The sequence below is a fragment of the Hemiscyllium ocellatum genome, chromosome 16 (assembly GCF_020745735.1).
Source record: "Hemiscyllium ocellatum isolate sHemOce1 chromosome 16, sHemOce1.pat.X.cur, whole genome shotgun sequence".
In the NCBI taxonomy this organism is placed as follows: domain Eukaryota; kingdom Metazoa; phylum Chordata; class Chondrichthyes; order Orectolobiformes; family Hemiscylliidae; genus Hemiscyllium; species Hemiscyllium ocellatum.
This window is the reverse complement of record NC_083416.1, coordinates 29308964-29332151: the sequence shown is the minus strand read 5'-3', so window position 1 is coordinate 29332151 and position 23188 is coordinate 29308964. Positions and strand designations below refer to the sequence as shown.

The 23188-nt window shown below is 39.3% G+C and overlaps 1 protein-coding gene across 2 annotated transcripts in view; it reads right to left on the bottom strand.

Annotated features, from left to right (window-relative positions):
• LOC132823177 (sideroflexin-1) overlaps positions 1-23188 on the bottom strand; it is a 54321-nt gene that overhangs the window by 15733 nt on the left and 15400 nt on the right. For both annotated transcript variants that reach the window (XM_060836762.1, XM_060836763.1), the window contains exons 2-7: positions 16803-16976; positions 11971-12141; positions 4370-4468; positions 4003-4078; positions 1619-1704; positions 765-892 (exon numbers count right to left, since the gene is read on the bottom strand). In XM_060836762.1, coding sequence (XP_060692745.1) covers positions 765-892; positions 1619-1704; positions 4003-4078; positions 4370-4468; positions 11971-12141; positions 16803-16966 — 724 coding nt within the window. In that variant the 5' untranslated portion in view covers positions 16967-16976. The remainder of the gene's footprint in view (positions 1-764; positions 893-1618; positions 1705-4002; positions 4079-4369; positions 4469-11970; positions 12142-16802; positions 16977-23188) is intronic.

Below are 23188 nucleotides of genomic sequence, written 5' to 3'. Positions count from 1 at the left end.
TTAGGAAGAACATTCCCATTTTCATCTTTATTTGCTAATTCTCAAAAGTATGAATCTACATATCTGCATATAATTCCAACATCTCCCTCCACTTCTTTACAATTCTAATTCCAGATAGTATTCCTTTTGGCTGTGGAGCTATAAATGTCTCAGTGGTCCTTGCTAAAACTAGTCCATATTATTCGGAAATCTGTTTTTTTCAATCAATGATGGACACCACAGTTTTGCTATTCCATTCAAGGTAATGTATTTCTAGATCAAACTTTCTCCCAAATCAGGCCAAGAAATATTTGCATCCACTCTAAGATAATACAGTTTGAATGACAAGCAAAAGATGGACCTCCTAAGTTCCAGTATTATATCCACTAGCAAATCTCAACTCTGCTAATGAATGCTAAGTCCAGCACATTGTATCTGAACTTTGTATTCAATAAAGTTGAATATGACAGGAAAATAACCGGTTAAAAATATCTGCTTTAACCAAACTGAAAATGAATTTGTTTGTAAACCAAAACTGGAATGCAAATATATCATGATATATTATGAAAAAATACCTTCAGTAAATTTGGAATGGATGTGTTTCCAACAACAAAGGGTAATACTAAGAACACTACACATTGGAACCCTATTAACAGTAAAACAGATTCAGTATCCACCTGGCAACACTGCATTGTATAAATAATAGTAATGAGACAGAAGTTTGCTTAACTGGAGTAACTCAGGAAGTCAGGCTGTTAAAAGTATTCACATTTAGAGCTACAAACCCATGCCAGGAGCAGCCATGAGAATCCGAGAGATGACCACTTGTACAATGGCCTGTTGAGCAGCTTTTGTTGATTCTCCTAGTCGGTTGCCATTCTCATCTGTTACTGGTATTCCATGTTTCAATTCTCTGAAGAACAAAAGCAAACCACAGATTTCTGGAATGGTTAAACAATGTTACCTGGGACCCTGGTGCTGTGAAGCAGCAGTGCTAACCACTGAGCCAACATGCTGCCCTATTAAGTTGATCACAAGGTTTCAGAAATTTCAGATACGTTGTATTGAGAAACAAATTATTCAAGCTTAGAAAATGGAATCTAAAAATAGATCTACATCACAGTTACTTAAAAAGAAATATTTCAAATAGTATTTAAAGTTTTGGTGCTCCTTTTCTTGGTCAACAATGAGACATGAAAGGGAAAATATTAGTTCAAACATTTTCCCAGTCAAGTGGTCTTTTGCAAAACTCAGTGTCTAACCATAAATACTAAGTAACATGAGGTTACATGCTAATCTTACTAGGATTTTGCAGCGCTTTACTTAATTGGCACTAAGAGAGAGTTTTATGAATTTAAGTTTATCTCGACACTTACAGAAAGCAGAGGTGAATCGTACTTCTTCCAATATTCAGCTAACCTACAATAATTCAATTTTATAACCATGAGTCTTACAGAGATAGTTCATGGTGACTGGCATTTGATGTTGTGAAATAATTGAATTGTACTTGAAATCTCCCAGTGCAGAAAAGTTGCAATTGGATAGCTACTCTATAATGCATCATGCAATGCCATCTCTAGCATTATTTCATTTTGAAATGTGTTTTTTACTGGAATCGAGACTGTAAAGGAAATCCTACCTCTGTCGCATTAAAGGGATATTTATACAATTGGCAGCAGCTACTGCAGCAAATGGAACAAAACGTCCTATTAGAGGTGTCACACGCTGTAAAGAAGAAATAGATCATTAATTACTTCCTTTACAAGAATAGCTAAATGAGTCAGTCCAAACTTCATTATTACATTCATATAAATGTCTAAACAGTACTAATTTTTCCCTTAACGACATACTGCTAACAGGCTGTTACTAATAGAGCTTATTATATTTTCTCTTATCAAATGGAGAAGACAAAGTAATAAATAATTCAAAACCTGAATCCTTAGGAACTTAGACGGAACATGCCTTGTCTTATTCTCAAAGAGTAAGAATCAAGACAGACTGATTTGATTTCTTTCATTCAACTTTGATTTTCCTTTTAACTAAATGTTACCTGGCGTGCAAATTCTCATTGTACTTCAGAATTTTCCAGGTTATTTCAAATTGTAAATCCACAATAGGTTTGTGTCATGCATCACAAATTGCAATAAATCCAGATTAGAGAAAACACTTAAATTAAGGAAAAACAGAGTTATAAAAAAATTTAATATCTGAAAAAACTGAAGAATATTCATAAAATAATTAAACCCCATATTTTGTGCTTAATGTCTACATGTGTTTTGATGTGTGAAATACAGAATGTAGAATCTTTATGCTCAATCACAGATAGTCTCTGCGAGAAACAATATGGGAGTCCAACAATTAGTTTCAGTATTCCTGCACCGGGGATGAGTAATGTTGTCCAGGGTTCTGTTCTGGCACAAAGGAGCAGAAATTAGGCCGTTTGACCCAGCAATTCAATTATGGCTGATAAGTTTCGCAACCTCATTCTCCCATTTTCTCCCTGAAACCTTTGATCCCCTTGACATCAAGAAACGATCTTGGTCTTAACGGTACTCAATGACCTGGTCTCTACAGCCTTCTGCGGAAGTGAATTCCATAGGCACACCACTCTCTGTGGCAGAAGAAGTTACACCTCATCTCTGTTCTAGAGTGTCTTTCCTTTATTCTAAGACTGTGCCCTCACGTACTAGTCTCTCCTGATAATGGAAACATCTTTCCAATATCCACTCTGTCGAGGCCATTCAATATTCTATTGGTTTCAATTAGATACCTCTCCACCTCCAATCTTTCTAAGTATAGACCCACAATCCTCAAACATTCCTCATATGTTAAGCCTTTCATTCCTGGGATACTCATGACCTCCTCTGGAAGCATTCCAGGGCCAGTACATCCTTTCTGAGATATCAGTCCCAAAATTGCTCACAATATTCTACATGTGTCTGACCAGAGCCTGAAGAGTCTTAGAAGTTCATCCCTACTTTTATATTCTAGTCCTCTCAGAATAAATGCCAACATTGTATTTGCCTTCCTAACTACTAACTCAACTTGCAAGTTTACTTTAAGAGAATCCTGGACTAAAACTCCAAAGTCCCTTTGTACTTCAGGTTTGATTTTCTCCCCATTTAGAAAACACAGTCTATGCCTCTATTCTTCCTATCAAAGTGCATGACCTCACACTTTTCCACATTGTACTCCATATACCATTTCTTTGCTAATTCTCCTAACCTGTCTAAATCCTTCTGCAGCCTCCCCATCTCTTCAATACTATCTATTTCTCCATCTATCTTTGTATCATCTGCAAACTTAGCTAGAATGTCCTCAGTTCCTTCATCTAGATCATTAATGTATGTACTGAAAAATTGTGGTCCCAACACTGACCCTTGTGGACCACTAGTCACTAGCTGCCACCCTGAGATGGACTGTTTTATTCCCATTCTGCTTTCTGCCAGACAGCCAATCTTCTATCCATGCTAGTACCTTGCCTCTAACATCATGGGCTGTTATTTTACTCAGCAGCCTCTTGTGCATTAACCTTGTCAAAAGTCTTCTGAAAGTCCAGGTAGACAACATCCAATGGGTCTCCTTGATCTAGCCTGCTTGTTACTTCCTCAAAGAATTCCAGATTTGTCAGGCATGACCTCCCCTTGATTAAACCATGCTGACTTTGCCATATTTTACCATGCACTTTCAAATACTCAGAAATCCCATCCTTCACGAAGCACAATCAATCCAAAATCGTACGAGCACAATCTGACAAGTTTAGAATCAAATTAGTTCTGAACCACCTGCTAACAGGTATTCTGAATCTTAAACCAGTGGATTTCTTTGTGATTTAACCTTTTAAACCTTGCTATAAGTTTAAATGTTTCTATGCAATCTTTCTACTTTCTCTGCTCCTTGAATACTGAACTACTTTTTCTAAAGTACTTTCTGTTCATCCCTGGTAGATTCTTCAAATCAACAATACACCTTTGTATTGTTCATCCATGGTCAAAACATGCACATTTCAAAAGCTAATGATACCTTGGTTAGTGAATTAAGGCCAAGAGCTGTTGCTACTGCACCTGTTGTGGCAGAAATGTAAGCTGTACCAAGCTGGCTGCAATTTAAAAAGAAAATGAAATATGAAATCATCATAGTGAATATTTACTTGAGACTTCTGGAACAAAATTTAAACATTGTGTTAACTATGAAGTGAACACTACGAAGTTATAATGATGATGATAAATAAATAAGAAGTTAATGCATATAAAATAAACATATGGAAGTTTTGTTCTCTTTACATTCATTTATTTTGAAGAACAAGAGTCAATTATTTGTCAGTATATGAAATATAATTCAAAATAAGTGTATAACACTGCCTTACATCAATATTAGAAGCACAACTTACCCTACTGTTATTGGAGCATCTCCACTTCTGTTAGTATAGTTCACAATAGCATTGAAGGACTGATTAATCCATTGCCAGAAAACCACAGCTGGAGTAGTTCTAAAATTAGATCAATCGGACACATTACATTTACTGTATACAGCCAGAAAACAACACTTTGGGAAATTAATAGGAAAATTGTTCAAAGTCCACATTGGATCATAATGGTCTCTAAACCTGTAGTTTTCCCTTTATTTTATCTGCATTAAGGTAAGTAGAGAATTTTTTTTTAAAAAAAGAAAAAGTCAAGGCTCATGGAGATGGGAATCAGTAAGGCTGAAGATAGAACCCATCAGGAACTAGTGATTAAGAAATTTTCAAGTCAAAAGACTTTTTAACAAAAACAAGATTGAGGATGGCAGGATGCTTGTTTGGGCAAGAAATGCTTTCTCACGTTCTAAGGTGGTTGGGAAAGAATGTAATGGATTAGGAAATACATTTGGACTTTCACATAGTAAAGATATGGGAATTTGTTAGAGTATAGGATACTGGAATTCTAATCTGGAAAGAAAAGCAGAGCAAATATAAGAGAAACACTGAGCAATTTGGTACAATGAATATGGCCCAGGTAAGAGTCAGTTATTTTGTAATATCAATAATCCATGCCTTGGTTTGTAGTAACATGATAGAAACAAGTTTTTTCAAACACATTCAAGATTAAGAATTGAATAATCTCCAACAAACCACGGAGACATTGATCACATTATTAGTGTCAAATATCATTAACACCACAGGAACAGGCTATTTGATGTCATGAAAAGTATTTATCAAGTTATTTTTCCTAAATAGCCTTGTTCCATTAGTACGTTAGCACAAAAATTTGGGTAATACTGAAATACTCCAATGGCAAGTTGACATTTACTTTCCTTCAAAACTACACAACAACAGCATTTATATAGCCGTTTTGATGCAAATGTCCCAATGCAATGCACAGAAGTGTTTTAATGATATTGAGCCAATAAGCAGATGACCAAAGGTGGCAAGCAAGGCGTACTTTAAATCTCTAGATACAGGGAGTGGGGTGAAGAGATTTAGGGAGGAAATTCTCTGGTTGACAAAGTTATTGGAGGATGTAATGAGCAGGGTGGATAACAAGGATAAAAATGAACCAGAAGATGTTGTGTATTTGCCTGCTACTTCAACACAGCAATGTTCCCATGCCAATATTTCTGTCTAAGGCCTGCTGCAGTACTTCAGGGAGTCTCAACACACCTTGAAAAATAGCATCTTCTCTTTCACTTGGGAACCCTAACCTCTAGGATTCAATTTGAGTTGACTAACTTTTGAGCTAAATACATCTTTCCATGTTTTTAACCACCTCGCACCCTTGTCCTGTTGTAAATTGCTTTCAGCACAACCACCCCATTTCCTTTAACAATTTTTCCAAATGAATAACAATTTCTGTGTCCTTAATAAATGTCTCTTGCCTTAACCAGAACGTCAAATGTGAATCTCCTGCTCTTATTGCGACCTCGATAAGCTCGTTATTTTCTTCTTCTGCTAGATTATGTCACCGTAGGCTTCTAAATTGCTATGTAATTTCTAATTGTGGCATTATAACATTCCTGGTGCTGTGGCTTTGGTTTAAATTACTTCTATGGCGCTCATTTTTCTTACTGCAGCATTGCCTAATGGTGTCTGCACTCTAACAGTAACGTTTGCTCTGAATTGTATGTATTTTCTTACTTCTAGCCAGGCCTGTCTGGAAATATACAGTGTTTAGAATCATAGAATCATACAACACAGAAATAGACCACTTGGCCCAATTAGGTGCTGGAAGAGCACAGCAGTTCAGGCAGCATCCAAAGTGCAGCGAAATCGACGTTTCGGGCAAAAGCCCTTCATCAGGAATGCCCAATTTGTCCATGCCAACCAGATTTCCTAAACCACATTTTAACTTGCTCATCAGGAATTTCAACTTAACTCATCGAGCCCCCCATATAAGATTAGACTAGATTACTTACAGTGTGGAAACAGGCCCTTCAGCCCAGCAAGTCCACACCAACCCGCCGAAGTGCAACCCACCCATTCCCCTACATTTACCCCTTTACCTAACGCTACGGGCAGTTTAGCATGGCCAATTCACCTGACCTGCACATCTTTGGACTGTGGGAGGAAACCGGAGCACCCGGAGGAAACCCACGCTGACACAGGGAGAATGTGCAAACTCCACACAGTCAATCGCCTGAGTTGGGAATTGAACCCGGGTCTCTGGCGCTGTGAGGCAGCAGTGCTAACCACTGTGCCACCGTGCTGCCCACAAATGTGTTCACTCTGTGACTGAATCTCTAATTGGGGCTTCTCCAACTGTTGCAACCTATAACTGCCAGGCATGACTAATGTGTCAGTTCCACATAACATCCAGGTCACACTTGCTTCTGTGCTTCTCATGTTTAAACTCCTTTTAACATTGACTGCAAATCCTTCTTTATTGAATCTTGGCATGAGTTTGTCTATTGTAACTTGCTTGACTGTCTGCCTCAGTCACTTGCAACTGTATTGGAAATTTCTTCTGGGATCATGAGAATTTGCTCTATACAGCTACATTGAATTTCAATCAGCACTGGTGCCTACTATGTTAAAAAGGTGTGAATATATTAAATCCTCAGACAATATCACTGGTAACATGTTGTAGGAGCTGGCTAAATTCTTGTTTACCATAAGTTACATTTGCTGCTATCATTCTGCTTTTAGATACATAGTCTCCCTTGTCCATTATGGCAGAAGAAAACTAAAAGTAATCTAACAAGAGGAGGTTCTTGTCTTGAAGAAGGTGGAGTTTACTGCATGATAAAAATCAGGTACAGGCTACATGGAGATGCTTCAAAACTATTTGCTTCAAAAACTATGAACAGACTTTGAGATAGTAGGGCTTCAAGATTAAACAGAAAGCTGTTTAGTCTTTCCCAATTCAAGTTCTGTGACATCATCAGATTGGGTCAAGCTTAATGCAGTCTTTCAGAACCATTACTATATACACCATGACTCATTAAAGTTTGGTGTCTATCTTGTGGAGAAGACTCGAGATCCTCCTGGTGCAAGTCACCAATCTCTCTTAAGTCCTCCACAGTTGTGGTTTGTAACATATAACTTCTGACAGTGTAGCTTCTGCAATAGCCACCCTTCCCAAGAGTCTGGACAGTACAGCAAGACCTGAGACATCTATTCTACCTTCTCCTCCCCTCAGTTGCCTCTGCCCTGCTGAGTTTCAGATGTTCTTCAGCTTTTAAATTAAGAAATGGATAATTTTCATAATTGAAGAAGAAAAGATTTTATGTTAAAATCATACAGCTATATCACAGATTCAGAAACTATTCATTAATTTATAATATACAAAGGCTCAGCAAAATTCAGTAACTACTATAAAATGTTCTGACAAAGAACACTGACTTGAATTGCTAACTTTGTTCCTTTCTCCATACATGCCACTTGATAATTTTCAATTTTTTAAAATATTAAACACATACATTGTTATTGCTAGATGATTTCCTAATTTTATTCCTGTTTCATATATTGTCAGTTAAATCTCAAACAAGAACTATTGCTGCACTCTCCTGATATCTTTAAAGATGACAAAAACAAATGTCTAATGTAGTCTAAAAAAAATCTTTGTTCATTATCCTATATAGACAACAATGTTTAATTTACTTAAGTGAAAGCAAGTGAGAATGTTGATAGCTAGGTTTCACTAAAGTGTTGTCTAAAACAAGGCATTAAAAAGAATAAATCTAGAGTATAATACAAAAAAATATATAAAGTCATTCATAGCCTCATCATCCACTGATTCCATTTACCATTCTCTTCTTTTTTTTCTCCCAAGTTAGTTATTCTTCATCAATGTTCACCAATTTTCACTAGTCTTTCTTTTCCCAAGGTATTGACTTCAATTTTTATTCTTTTAGCTCCATGGTACCATTCCACACTAAATTCTGCAGGCTCATATTTCAACTCACTTGTTTACTTCTCTGACCTTGGACTTTTGAGCATCTTCACCACTGCTGAGAGAGATTCAGTTATCTTATGCTTAGGAACTCTCACTCTAATCTTGCCATATCTCTTATGGATTTCAATGTATCCTCAGAATTTACTTAAAGCAAAGCCATCCACACTAATGCTTCCACTGAAGCGTTGCTCAGTTGCTTGAAACTTGCTTTGTACCAACTCGGGACATTTCATTACAAGTAAGACATTATAAAGGTTTCTGAGACAAGAATAGTGAGATACCTGAGCCATTAAAATAACTAATATTTTGTTTTAAGATATTATACTGCCTCAACATCCTTCAGAGGAATCTATTTTATATTTTAAAAATCTTGTACCTGTATGACTTGCTGTTGTGCAACACGTATTTTCTGTCCAGATCACACCTGTATCATGCTATTTGTCATGCTATCTCCATGGCACCTGGATGTCATGCTACCTCTTTCACACCTGTGAATTAGTTTTAAACTGTTAAGTTATGTATAAAGGTATTTACAGTCAGTTATCTTTCAGTCCTGGCCAACACAATAGAAATAGAATTTTGTAGAAATTCAACATGGTAAAAAGTTGTTTAGTCAACAACCGTTTTATGCTGGTGTTGATCCCCGAAATCAGTATTAATCCAATTCCATTTGCTTGCCTTTATTATCTTTTATTTCAACCTTCTATATAATCTGTTCTTGGACACTGATAACACTAGGTAGTGCTAATGCTCCTCCAAATTATATCCTCAATACATTCCTATAGGTAGTGGTAGAGGCAGTGTGCAAAATTCTACACCTGTTCCCCTTACTTTTGTGTAAGCTTTACCTTACATTTATTTATGTTTTACTTAATAATTATTTGCAACCTTCTGGCTTAACTTTCATTCTGTCAGTTCTTCATCCATGCTTACTGAGGTGAGATTACATTGTCATTGGCCTCTGATCCATCTAGTCCTATTCAGCCTCTTCCTTGCCCATCTTTACTGCTGTAGAATTCCCTCAATTATACATTATCAGCATTGCTATCTTAATTATGTAGGATTCCTTTAATGTCATATATATTGTCCCATCTTTCCTGCCACGAACACAAGATCTGCTTTGTCGTGTTAGCAGAGGAAAATAAAGATCCAGGGTGAGGTTTGTGAGGCTGAAGAGGGATGTAAGATTCATGGGAAAAGCTTTGTGGGGAAAAATGGAGAACAATGAACAAAAATGTTTGAGCTGGCAAGTGGGACAGGCAGAGGCAAAGGAAGAGAGTTGGAAAAATGGATAACAGGAGACAGGGCAATGGGCAGCTGGGAAACAATGCCAAAGTTAGTAGGGGGTGGGGGGTTGGGGGGGAAGATAGAAGAGAAGATGTAGAAGAGCTGGTTAGGGGCAGGACGCAAAATAATGGGACAAAGAAACAAGAAGAAAGCAAAGATAGAGGAAGAAAGTAAAATAAAATGTCACTAGATAGAATATAATTGGCAAAGCAGCATAACGAATGGACTAGAAGAGGTAGTACACAATAGACAGAGGGGAAACAAGAACACAAGGGGTGCAGGACAGTATTTGACTATATATAGCTAATTGGGTGAAAAACAAAATAATAAAACCAGCTAGGGAATAACAGACATTAAGGAAGGCAGTTAGAACACCAACACCTTCATGTTGCTTGCTGTTTTCACCTTTCTCCGTGATCACATCTCCTCGTCGCTGATGGAACTCAAAAGAGGAAAAATGAAAAAGAAAACAAACAGAGACAGAAGAGAAGCTGAGAGACATCCAGAAACAATGTTAAAATAAAAGAACCACATGCAGATATTGTTGTAATATACATGGATTATTAACCTTTAGAAGTCTCATTGACTTAAAAGCCACAGATTTTGAGGCTGAGAATAAAAGCTAAAAGCAAGATGGGATACTTCTTTAATCACTGCCAAAGAGACCTGATCTAAAAGTAATAAAAATCTTAGGAATATATAATGGTTGGTGCTGACTACCAAACTCAGAAAAGGCTATCTGAGGGGATAATTACTTGACGTTATAATTCATTTTCCAAGTCTATATAGCTCACAATGTAATAATGAACTATATCTGTATGGAAGTGAAACTTTGTACAGATATTGCTGCAATAAAGATTTGACTCAAAAGCTCATTACAAAAAGAGTAGGACTAAAATCCTCCCTAATTATAGATAAGTGTAAGAATAACAAGGGATCCTTGACAATGGACTACTGAAACTCTTTGCAAAAATGGATTGTTGCCATGAGAATCAACAGCTAGGTTTTCAGCCATCAAAAGCTAATATGATCTCAGGAAGACAGTAACAAATGCAAGGTAATGGATATGGACACAATTGCTAATACAGGCACAGCCACCTCAAGAACCTCTTGGAAATACACACAAGAAACTGTATTTGAAAAGGAGGTTGCAAGATAACTTTGGGGATAATTGGAAAGAAATTCCCCAAGGACGCTGGCACCCAGTTCTCATAGAAACAACTGGAGGAAAATTGAGGAACTGATAATTTTGCAAGTTTCTCGATAACTGACTGCATTCAAGAAGCCAACTAATTAACATCAGCTTTAGATTAAAATCTTATGTCCCAAAGATGACCAACGAACTAAATCATATAGTCTTTTGTCTGTTCGTGCATGTGTGTCAGATCTTATTATTTACCTCTGGTTTAACAGTGAATAAATGTGCTTTTTTTGGCTCAAGAAAACAGTGATGAATGGCTCACAGCAGAAATAGTTACAATTTTAATTGGAGAAAGGTATAGCATGATGCAAAAAGAACATTAACCTTGGTTGTGACCAAACCAGTGGTTGAACAGAGGGAGCCAGTTCATGTGGTTGAAACAAAATAGTTATACCATGAGAAACACAACAACTGACCGATAACACATAACCTAAATTGAGCAACTACTTGAGAGCTCCATTAGTATTTTTAAAAAACCCTATACTGTCTGGAAAGCTCAGCATCCACTGTTTATCAGGAAAGAATGGGGATTTACTTTAAAACTCCCAAGACCATATGCAGCCCATTTTATCTTTGACACTTCAAAATTAATATCATGCTCAAGAAATATTAAATACATATACAAAGATCAACCTTACACATTGTGCTATGCAAGTATTTTTTGCTATGATTTACACTTTTAACAAGATATACTTCTGGTTCACTGGGACTTTGTAGCCCCTAATTGTTTCCCAAACAATGCAACAAAGGTTTCTAAATGGGATCCAGAGTTTGGGGACGTGAATAGTAGTTTTAATTGCATGACTATTTAACACATTGGTGTTTAAAAATGTAAACACTAAATTGATGTTCCTAATAAGGACTTATTTTTGAAGAAATACAAAATTAGAAAATGAATTTCTTATTCAGACAGTCCTTCTGTCTTCCAGTATTTCTTGATCAGATAAATTTATGAATAATGCAGAGTTTAATGCTTCTCCAGAAATGTAGTTATGTAGCAAGTAGATAGAACGTGCAGCTGTACAAATTGGTGACCTTCTATTAACATTGATGTCCTGTCACCTCAATATGCTTTCTACAGTTGAGAAAAATCATTCAGAAAACTCCAACATTTAAAATGTATTTACTCACTTATAGAAGGTCATCATACATCCAGTAATTGTCATGTTCATTGGCACCTGAGCTGACATTCGACCAATAAGAATCATTTTTTCTCCCGTATCTGGGTGAAATGCAGAATCATAGACATACTTTGCCTTCCAAAGTTCATCTTCTGTAAGCTCAGGAGCTACGATACCTTGCCTAAGATATAAAAACTTAATGTAATTCTCCTCCAATAGGATAAGCAACAGAAACTAAGAAACCTCCCACATTAAAAGAAATACACAGGTTAAAATCATATTAAAGATGCAGATGGTGAACTGATCAAGTTCTTTTCTGTATCCTCCAGTCTTAAATATTTTACATATTAGTCTTCATACGTTAAATACTAATCATTTATTCCAAAGGAGCCAGGGTACATCACCACCCCTAGAAATGGGGTGTTGATAATATGATTACTTTTTACTTTAAAAATAAAGAAAGCTAGCATTGTAATTTCTAATACATGGTTAACAATTTATTGATTGTTAAATACTGCTAATAAATCTCTACTGCAGGAAGATTAATAATTACAAGCATGGAACCACATTTCTTCAGATATTAATTCCTGTTGGAGATTTAAAGTGTCAAAGTAAAAAAAAAACTTGCCCTATCTGTTTCTAAATCAAATTGTCTTTTCCCTTTTATCTTTCTTCAATTCACCTATTCTAATTTGTGTTTCCATTTCAGCCCTTGAGTTGTTTCAAGTCTGGAAATCCAATCTTGCATATTCTATTACAATCAATTAACTAAAACTTAGGGGACCCGCTCAGAGTGGAGAGATATTGGCCTGAATCTTACGTCTTTGGGGCAATGTCAAAGTTGCACCAAGTTTTCTGAAGGGATCTGAACCTGAGGCCTTGTGGATTTTCTTGCTGTATGTTTCTGAACTTGCCTCATTCACTACTTACCTATGGCATCCCTCACTTCCAATTCCAGTCCCATCTAACCATGTATCGTTCCCCCAAAAAATTTACCTTTCATTGAATGTCTTGGAATTCATTGGCATCTCTTGTATCTGCTTCATCTTTAAAAGCTTGATGTGCACTGAAAAAAGTACCGTCAGCCTGGAGGTGTCCTGCATAGTTCCTGACATTTACCTTGGGACATCATAAACAGGGGAAAAATCAGCACTCCTCTCTGCATGAAGGACCTCAAAGTGCTGCTCGACAGTGTGGTGCACAAGTAGCATGACTTCTTCCCAAAGGACCAGCAGTAAAGAGGACATCACCAGAAAATGGCAGTTTGATCAGTGCTTGCTACCTAGATTAAAGCAGTCTCACCATTTAGAGAAATGCACAGCAATATAGGAAGAAGGTTAATTTTCTTAACCACTTCACCAGTGTAAGTGTCCCAATGCCTCATTCACAATGTCTGCTCCCAACAAGGCATTTGCTCCACCACTCATTAACATCTGCAACACGTTCCTTCACTCACTGTCACCAATACCAGCCTCCGACACCACTTGCGTTCAACACCATCTAATCACTCGCTCAGGCCACCTCTCCACCTGCACCATAAGTAACTACTATGCCACCCATTTTCATTTCCCTTAATACCTATTCTTTCTGAATTCAGGAGGAAAATAACCACCACCAGGCAGAAAAAGACATGATGGATGCCTGGCAATCAGCTCCTCACCCCTTATGTGGACATTATCCCAACACTGAAACCAAGTTACTGTGTCAGGAAATCTGAGCAAAGGCTATTCCCTTTGACTTGTTGGAGGCCTGCTGACAACCCTGGCAATCTTCCTTACTTTGTCAGTACTAAATGGCAAGGCAAAGTTCAGAGTGAGTGTACATCAAGTGTACAGACTGGAGGTGCAGCCTGACCAGCCCATGAGCGAGGTGTCCTTGCTGCAGCATCACAATGGTAGCTGCGGGGTAAATGTTGAAATTTTAAAATGTCCTCTAAGCTTAGGGGCTGGCACACGTTAGATACCAACATCCATAGTGTCCAGTGTGCGTGGGGCATACCAAAATGTTGGTGCCTGGAGTTCAATATGGAGGTCCTTTGGAGCAAGAGACAAGTTGAATTTGCCAGGTACCCACGACACTGGTTTCCATAACATTTTTAGCTCGTAAGATAGAAAGCTAAATATTAATGGGTAAGTTGTGCTGTTAAGAAGGCACTTAAACAATAATCCGAATGAATTAGAAAATCATTGTTGCCTAATGAGAAGCTCACCATGCTATTTGTAGAAAGCATAAAAGAAGAAGCATTGTGCTCCTGACATAAAGGTGGGCCTTGCTGGATCTCATCCATTTATGCCACAAATCTAACCATAGCCCATGTTGGTCAGATGCCAAACATATTATGCCCATTATAATTCTTCTAAACAACCAGTGTAATAAAAGCAAATAGATTATATTTTCCTTTTAGTAGATATTTGACACTTTTTTGAAGGCTCAATATCTTAGAGGGGCTTTTTTTGCTCAAGTTAAAATTGACATGAGCTTGTTGGAATGAAAACGTTGAATATTAGCATTCTGTAGCTAATGCGTGCAGATTTAAAACGGTGTTTTAAAATTAATTCATTTTCTTGTATTTATTTATTTGTCTTAATTACCTATATTTAAGATTAAATTCTTCTTTTGATTTCTATGAGCATGGGTGGGGAGACGACTTGCTATAACGATAACAGACATGAGGGAATTTAGTTCTGTGGAAAGACTATAAGAATAAAGGAAGTGAGCAGGAGGAGACCAAATGGCCTACTGAACCTGTTTTGTCATTGAACTGTCAGGGGAGATCTTATACTTCCATTCTTCCTGTTCTGCCTGCTCCACATGTCCCTTAACTCCTTGAAGATTAAATATCTGTATATCTCAGCCTTAAATATAAATTTCAAAATCACAAAACACCAGGTTTATTTGAAAGTACAGCTTTTGGACCAATATTCCTTCATCAGGTAGCTAGTGGGGCAGGATCATAGGACACAGAATTTATAGTATAAGATTAAAGTGTCATAGTCAATACATGGCATCAATTGTATGACACTTTGATCTGGGTGGCTTTGTGAATGAATCACAAAAAGTTAGTATGTATGCATAATAACTAATGAGGAAAACTAATAGAATTGTAGCATTTATCATGAGGGCAATTGAATACAAAAGGAGGTTATGTTTCAGTTAAATGGTGAGACCATATGTAAAATAGCACGCACATTACTGGTCACCTTATTTAAGGAACTACGTAAATATGTTGCATGCAGTTCAGAAAAGGTTTATCAAACTAATCCCAAAATGAGTGAGTTGTCTAATGGGGAAAGATTGGGCAAGCCAGGGTTGCTACCATGGAGTTTAGAAGAGTAAGAGGGACTTGTTTGAAACATACAATGATCCTGACGGATCTTTGGGATATTTGGATGCTTCCTTCAAACTAGAAGGATGTACAACTAGGGGATTATCATTTAAAAACCAGGGGTTATCCATTTAAAACAGATATTCGGCAAAATATTTTCTTTCAAATTATTATGAGCCTTTGGGCGTCCATTCCTCATAAGATGGTGGAAGCAGAGTCCTTGAATATTTTTACGACAAAAATAATGAATTTTTGTTCAGCAAACAGATGCAATATTATCTGGATAGGTGGATTTGAGTTTATAATCAAATCAGCCATGATCTTATAGAATGGTGGAGCAAGCTCGTGGGATTAAATGACTTATTTCTACTCTTAATTCTTATGATCATAACAAAAGTTTAATCTTATCTCAATTCCAAATGACTGACCTCTTATCCTGAGGCTGTTCACAAGTGTTCCCAAGCTTGAAGTTTTGAAAAGCCAGAGCATTTAAATTGCTATCCTATGATTGACTTACTGCAAACTCACTTTTTATGGATTTTACCCAAGCTGTATTTTATACTGAAGCTGAACTGAGATCAAGCTAGTGACATTTTCCAACTTTGAATGAAATATACAAAATCAGGACAGAACTTGGCATACACACTTAATTTATAGGCATGTTGTGACCAGATACCAGACAGTAAATTTTACATCAGTACGAAGTTAAGGGGTAACATACTATAAACTTACAGCCTGCCCAGGAGAATAAAAAAGGTGGCTCTGGCATTTATTCACACTGAATTTGATTTTAAAAAATTATGATTTATATATATTTTAAACAACTGATTTATTAAATCCCATGAATTAGAAGAAGCTTTTCATAGAATCATAGAATAACTAGAGTGTGGAGGAAGGTCATTCAGCCCATCAAGTCCATACTGACTCTCAAAAAAGCATTCCACACAGACCCAGCCCCCTACTCTATCCCCATAACCCCCCATTAATCATGGCTAATCCACTAATTTCAAAAATCAGATCTTAAGAAGAACTTCAAAGTCAGGTTATCGATCAAGTTTTTGCTGATATAACAGTTAAGAAACCAACAATCAAACATTTCCAATTGAGGGATCTTTTTCCTCAATCTTGTTCCTAATAAATTATTTAACCATTTGTAAAAAACAATGTGAATTCATATGTTATAAACAGATTATAGTGGAGGACTGCCTAAGTAGGACTAGTATAATCTTTCCAGCCTCTAGTCTTGCTTAGACTTGTTAATTTCATAAACGTTTCATTCTGTTGAATACTTGTTTTCTGAAGGGGTTTTGTTGCTACTATTCTACTTATTCACAAAACCTCTCTTTTTCTTGAAAAGAAAGGAGTTCAATATACAAACGTGTGCATTCTCTTTTCTTGTCCACATTGCTTGATTTAAATAAAACGTGAAATCAGATAGTGTCAAGATTGAAGGGCTTCAGATACAAAATATCAAATAAGATTGGTTACAATATCATAAAAGCTCTGACATACTGTACCTATAGTCATGTATTATCTTTCTAGCATTCTCCAACTGTGAATTTGATAGAAGAATGTTCCTCGGGTCAGTAACTGTGAAGAAGTGTTTTGCTCTCCCAATAAAAGTACCCTGGTCCCATCGAGGTTCTTTGGTGTTGATGTCCAATGACACATCTGCAGTCATTTTATACTCTCTATAACAAACATAAAACATGGGCATTAGAATGTAATAGAAGAAATCAGAATAGTAAATGACCATGCGGTCCATCGAGCTCTCTCTGCCATTCAGTATATTCTTGAATAATCTTTGGCTTCAACTCTACTTCCATGCATGTTCCCCATACCCATCAATCCTCTGTCTAGTTTACCTTTAAATATATTAAACTATGGTGTATCCACAACCCTCTAACTTTCCTAAAGTAAAGACATTTCTCATCTTTTTCCTAAATGGTTAGTACCTTATCCCAAAACTCTGCATGTGTTCTCAATTCTCCTGGGAGAAACCTGACGAAGGGCTCATGCCTGAAACATCGATTCTCCTGCTCCTTGGATGCTGCCTGACCTGCTGCACTTTTCCAGCAACACATTTTCAGTTCTCAATTCTCCTGCCAGGGGAAATAACCTATCACTACTTATTCGATCAAGCCTCTTCATAATCTTGAATGTTAGACATGATGTGGAGATGCTGGTGTTGGACTGGGTGGACAAAGTCAGAATTCATGATATCAGGTTATAGTCCAACAGGCTTACTTGAAATCACAAGTTTTCAGAGTGCAGCTCCTTTGTCAGGTCATCCAGCCTCTGTAATATCCAGGTTGAATTAAGAGCTTCCTTTTGTAATGGCTAATTGCTATGTACATGCTGCAGATTTTAAAATGATTATCTTTAAAGGCATTGTGGTCAAATTGGGTGTGTGCCACAATTTGCAAATTCATCCCTCTCCACCAGCAGATTGCTAGCTAGAGAATTGTGGCATATTAGGACAGTTGTCAGTTATTATCAAGGTTAAGTAAATTCCTCTCTTCTCACACTTGAATTTGGTAATAATAGAGTTTTGAACTTTTAAAAATGTGTCTTTTTCCCCCAATGAAATGTGCACCAAACATTGTTAGGATTATAGCTAACGTTAATACCAGACAATTCAGATCTTAGAATGAAACCTGACTTGATATATCACAAGTTTAATTCATGCCTTTGCTTACCCTGATGGTTAATCAATGGAACATAAGGGGTTGCAAAAATTTTTGGAAAAATGAAAATGAGTTTATTCCAGAAAAGGATAAAAAATAAAGCTTTAACATAATATACATAACATATAGTTTGGAAAGATCTCAAACTGCAAATCAAGGTTTTCACCTTTGTCACAGCACCTGCATTTACTCATTCCTGGAAGAATATCAATGCTATGATAACTCTTTAATCTCTTACTTAATTAACACTTCTCAGTTTACCTCTTTGGACTCTGGAGGTGGAAATTGGTCATAAAATTTAATTTGCTGGAGTGAATTGTTTTTCCAATTCTGATAGCAGAAATGTTTTCAGTTCTAACAACTTGAGCATTTCTATATAAACATGCCTGCTGGTAAGCTTCAGAACTAAAATTACTGTCGCTGGGGTGATCTGTCCCTTCAACTGAACACTTGATTCTCCTACCAGGATGAAACAGTTCTTCCTTCTGAACTGAGCTAAACTAAATGACTTCTGATGTGTCATGAATTCAGCAGTAACAATATTTCATCAGTGAACACTACAGCATTCATGACACACATGCCTTCTTGGAAATTATCTTAGAAGCCCTACAGTATGGAAAGCCAACCATTTGGCCCATTACACCCATACTGACCCTCTGAAGACCATCCCACCCAGATTCAAACCCGCCAATCCTATCCCTGTAACCCTACATTTTCCATGGCTAATCCGCTTAGTCTGCACATTCCTGGATACTATGAGCAATTTATCATTGCCAGTTGCACATCTTTGAACTGATAGGAAACCGACGCAGACACAGGGGAAATATGCAAACTTCACAGTCACCCAAAAGGGGAAGTGGCCCTGGGTCCCTGGCGCTCTGTGGCAGCAGTGCTAATCAATGAGCCGCCGTATATATGTGTTTAGTTCCAAATGACCATTCTACAGACCATCCCCCACCCGGTGAGAACCAGGAGATATCCACCGCCCCACAGCTCCAGGTAACTAGGAGTAGCGATCCTCTGACAACCTCGCTGTCAGACACAGAACTGGACTGCACGAACCCTCGCCCTGGCCCGATGACACCAGAGCGGGGAAATGGCCCCAGCATGGAGATGGATAGCTACATCAGCCCTGCGAGGGTCCAGCAATTTGCTTACATCACAGAGATGCAGACAGTTACCCCAGAGAGGCAGGACCAGCGGCAAATGGACACTGGTAACCTCAAACTGTTAAATGGTGATTAAAAACTGCCAGTATTAATATGTGTAGCATTAAATCTGTTATGCGATGTGTTTCTACGTTGGTCTTCCTGACCAACGTTAAAGTCGATGTCCTGTTTCTGCAGGAGTGTGGGATACCGCACCTCAGCAACTACAGGAGATGGTTGAGCTTGTGAGCCCTTGTGCCATCAGTTTGGTCGGGGGGCAATGATAACCATGCCTGACAGTAAACTGCCAGATCCACCGACGTCAATCAGTGTTCTTCTCTGACCACTGCCTCCTGCTGGCTGACTGTCACCTACAGGACAAGCAGCGGGCTGGTAACGGAACGTGGAAGCTGAACACAAAGCTGTTGATCCCAGGAAACATTGAGGAGCTCAAGAGGGACTACGCAGGTTGGAGAACCATGAAGCCCCTCTTTGGAGTCTCCAGACGACTGGTGGGAAACAGTAAAAGGGATCAAGAGGTTCTTCATCCTCAAAAGGTGTTCAGGAGGCGAGAGAGAGGCGGGGAAAACTGTCCCAACTCTACGAAAGTATGCAGAATCTGCTCCTCCTGCAGACAATGGGGGTTGGTGTCACGGAGAACCTCCAGGTGGTGAAGGACAGCAAACCTCACTTTTTGCTTCGAAGGCCTCCAAGATAATCTTCCAGTCCAGGGTCCGTTCCGTAGAGCAGGACGAGGCGTGCTCACGTTTCTTCTTCCAGAAGGTGCACAAAGAGAACTCCATGCTCAGCAGCCTGAAGGAAGAAGATGGCTCGATAACGTCATCTCAGGCTGACGTCATGAGGATCAGCAAATCCTTTTATGCCAGTCTGTATGACTCAAAGCCAACTGACAGCACGGCCTCCGAGTCATTCCTGTCCTCTATCACGAATGTCTTAGATGACAGAGCACGGGAGAGGCTGGACCAGCCACTATCTCTGGATGAGCTGACCAAAGCCCTTGAATCCTTCGAAAAGAAAAAAACTCCCAGAAGTGATGGCTTACCGGTTGAGCTCTATTCTGCTCTTTGGGACTTGATTGGCCAGGACCTGCTGGAGAGGTATGTCAGTATGCTTCTGGCAGGTACCATGAGTGAATCCATGAGGAAAGGCATCATCACCCTCATCTACAAGTGGAAGGGGGAAAGAGGGAGGAAATCAGAAATTGGAGACCAATCTCACTGTTGAATGCGGATTACAAAACTTCTCAAAGGTCATCACCAACCGGGTCAGGTCTGCTCTGGGATCGGTGATTCACTCTGACCAAACCTGTGCTGTACTGGGCAGGAAGATCGCCAAGAGTCTTGCACTCCTCAGGGATACGATCGCCTACATGCAGGACAGGGAGTTGGACACCTGCCTCATCAGCCTGGACCAGGAGAAAGCCTTTGACAGGATATCGCATATGTATAGGAGGGATGTTCTCTCCAAAATGGGCTTTGGGGAGGGAATCTGCAATTGGATCAGACTGCTCTATACCAACATTGTCAGTGCAATCTCAATCGAGTCAGATCTGGGGTCAGGCAGGGCTGGCCTCTCTTTCCTGCCTTGTTTGTGTGCTGCATAGAGCCATTTGGCGAGTCCATCAGGAAGGCTGCGAGCCTGAGGGGTGACTATTCCTGGCAGCGGGGGCCTACAGGTTAAGGCCTCCCTGTACATGGACGACATTGCTGTTTTCTGCTTGTATCCGCTGTCCAAGCAGAGACTTATGTGCATATATGACCAGTTTGAACAGGCCTCAGGGGCCAAGGTAAACCGATGCAAGAGCGAGGCCATGCTCTTCGGGAACTGGGCCGATCAATTCTCCATCCCCTTCACCTGAAGGTGCTGGGTATTTGTTTCAGAGGGGCTGGGGCGTGCGCCAAGTCTTGGGAGGATAGTATCAGGAAAGTGAGGCAGAAACTGGACAGATGGAAGCAACGGTCACTCTCCATTGCTGGTAAAAACCTGGTCATCAGGTGAGGGGCACTGTCATTGCTGTTATATGTGGCACAGGTCTGGCCTATTCCCAGAACCTGTGTCACTGCAGTCACCTGGGCCATCTTCCACTTTATGTGAATATCAAAGATTGACTCCCTTTGGAGCCGGTCTATGTATAAAGTCCTGGGCAACGGGGGAAAAAACACACCCAATCCACCCTCACCCTGACGGCCACCTTTGTGTGTGGTTGCATCAAGCTGTGCGTGGATCCCTGGTACGCAAACACCAAGTTCTACCTGGGCCTGGGAAGGATGGGCCTGGCCTTGCTGCCGCGGAACGCTCCAAGTAGTTGGACTGTTCCATATCACCTGTCCTTCGTGGAGAAATTTATGAAGAAAAACACCTTTGACCACAAGCCCATCAGGAAGTGGTCAGCACGTAGTGTCCTTGAGACCCTTCGGGAAAAGGAGAGGGCGGATCCTGTTGAACGGTTCCCTGAGCAGACTGTCATTTGGCAGAATGCCTCATCGCCAGAACTTTCCAACAAGCACCAAGACATGGCTTGGCTGGTGGTGAGAAGGGTTCTGCCTGTGAGATTCTTTATGCATGCCTGGACTCTATGCCGCACCGCACGCTGCCCTCGAAGCAGCTGTGGAGGGGACAAGACTGTCACACACATCCTTCTGGAATGTGCGTTTGCAAAGCAAGTCAGGAGAGGAATGCAGTGGTGTTTGTTGAGGTTTGCCCCGAGCAGCTCTGTGATGTGGGACTCCATGCTTTACGGTCTGTGCCCCGGGATGCACACTGAGATGAACATCAACTGTGCCTGGAGGATCATCAACTTGGTCAAAGACGCTCCTTGGTCTGTCCGAAACCTGTTGATCTTCCAGCCGAAAGAGATGACCCCGACCGAGTGTTGCAGACTGGCACATTCCAAAGTCCAGGACTACGTGTTGAGGGACACGCTGAAGCTTGGGGCAGCTGCTGCCAAGCCACTGTGGGGAAAGACCACCGTGTAAGGTCTGCCTGCCTAAGAAGAACGGCACGGTGGCACAGTGGTTAGCACTGCTGCCTCACAGCGCCAGGGACCTGGGTTCAATTCCCGCCTCAGGTGACTGACTGTGTGGAGTTTGCACGTTCTCCCCGTGTCTGCGTGGGTTTCCTCCGGGTGCTCCGGTTTCCTCCCACAGTCCGAAGATGTGCGGGTCAGGTGAATTGGCCAAGCTAAATTGCCCGTAGTGTTAGGTAAGGGGTATATGTAGGGGTATGGGTGGATTGCGCTTCGGCGGGTCGGTGTGGACTTGTTGGGCCGAAGGGCCTGTTTCCACACTGTAAGTAATCTAATCTAATCAAAGAACAGGGGGCCCACTCAGAAATTGAGCCCCGCTGATGCCATAGCAAAATATCTGGATGGTCAATGTACAGACTTGTGTATACAAATGATTGCATTTCTTTACATTGATCAGAAGTAATGTGTGCATAAAAATGGCACGACCAATTATATAGATATCAAAATAATTTTATGGATAAAGTATATTTTTGAAATAAAACTTTTTTTAAAAAATGACCATTTCTACAGAACTAAAAACACACAACTGCATCTATTTCAAAATCCCCAGTTATAATAATAATGTATAATAAACCTTTTAACACATGCATTAAAACTATGAAGAATTCACCAGATGTATTTTAATTAGAACTAAGGAGTAAATTTATTGAAAGTCACTCAAGCGAAGTATCAAATGAATTTAAAAGGGTACATTTAATTTCTTCTTCTTATGTCTTCAAAATCCTAAACACACTGCTATTTGTTAGCTACTGAATACCAGAAAATGAAAGGCTCAATATTATCACAAAAGCAAATTATTGAAGATATAGGCAATTTGCAATAAAAAAGGCAACATTTAAAAAACTTAATAGACAAATCCACAGGACATAATGGCCCACATCCTATCATTCTAAAAGAGGCAAACACAAACAGGATTCGCAGTAGGGTTAAAACTTCAAGGCATGCATCTTTGCAAGATCCTCTTGCAACGATGCCTGTCTTGAAGAAGTTTTCCTCCTCTCTCTACAAGAATCTCAGGGAGT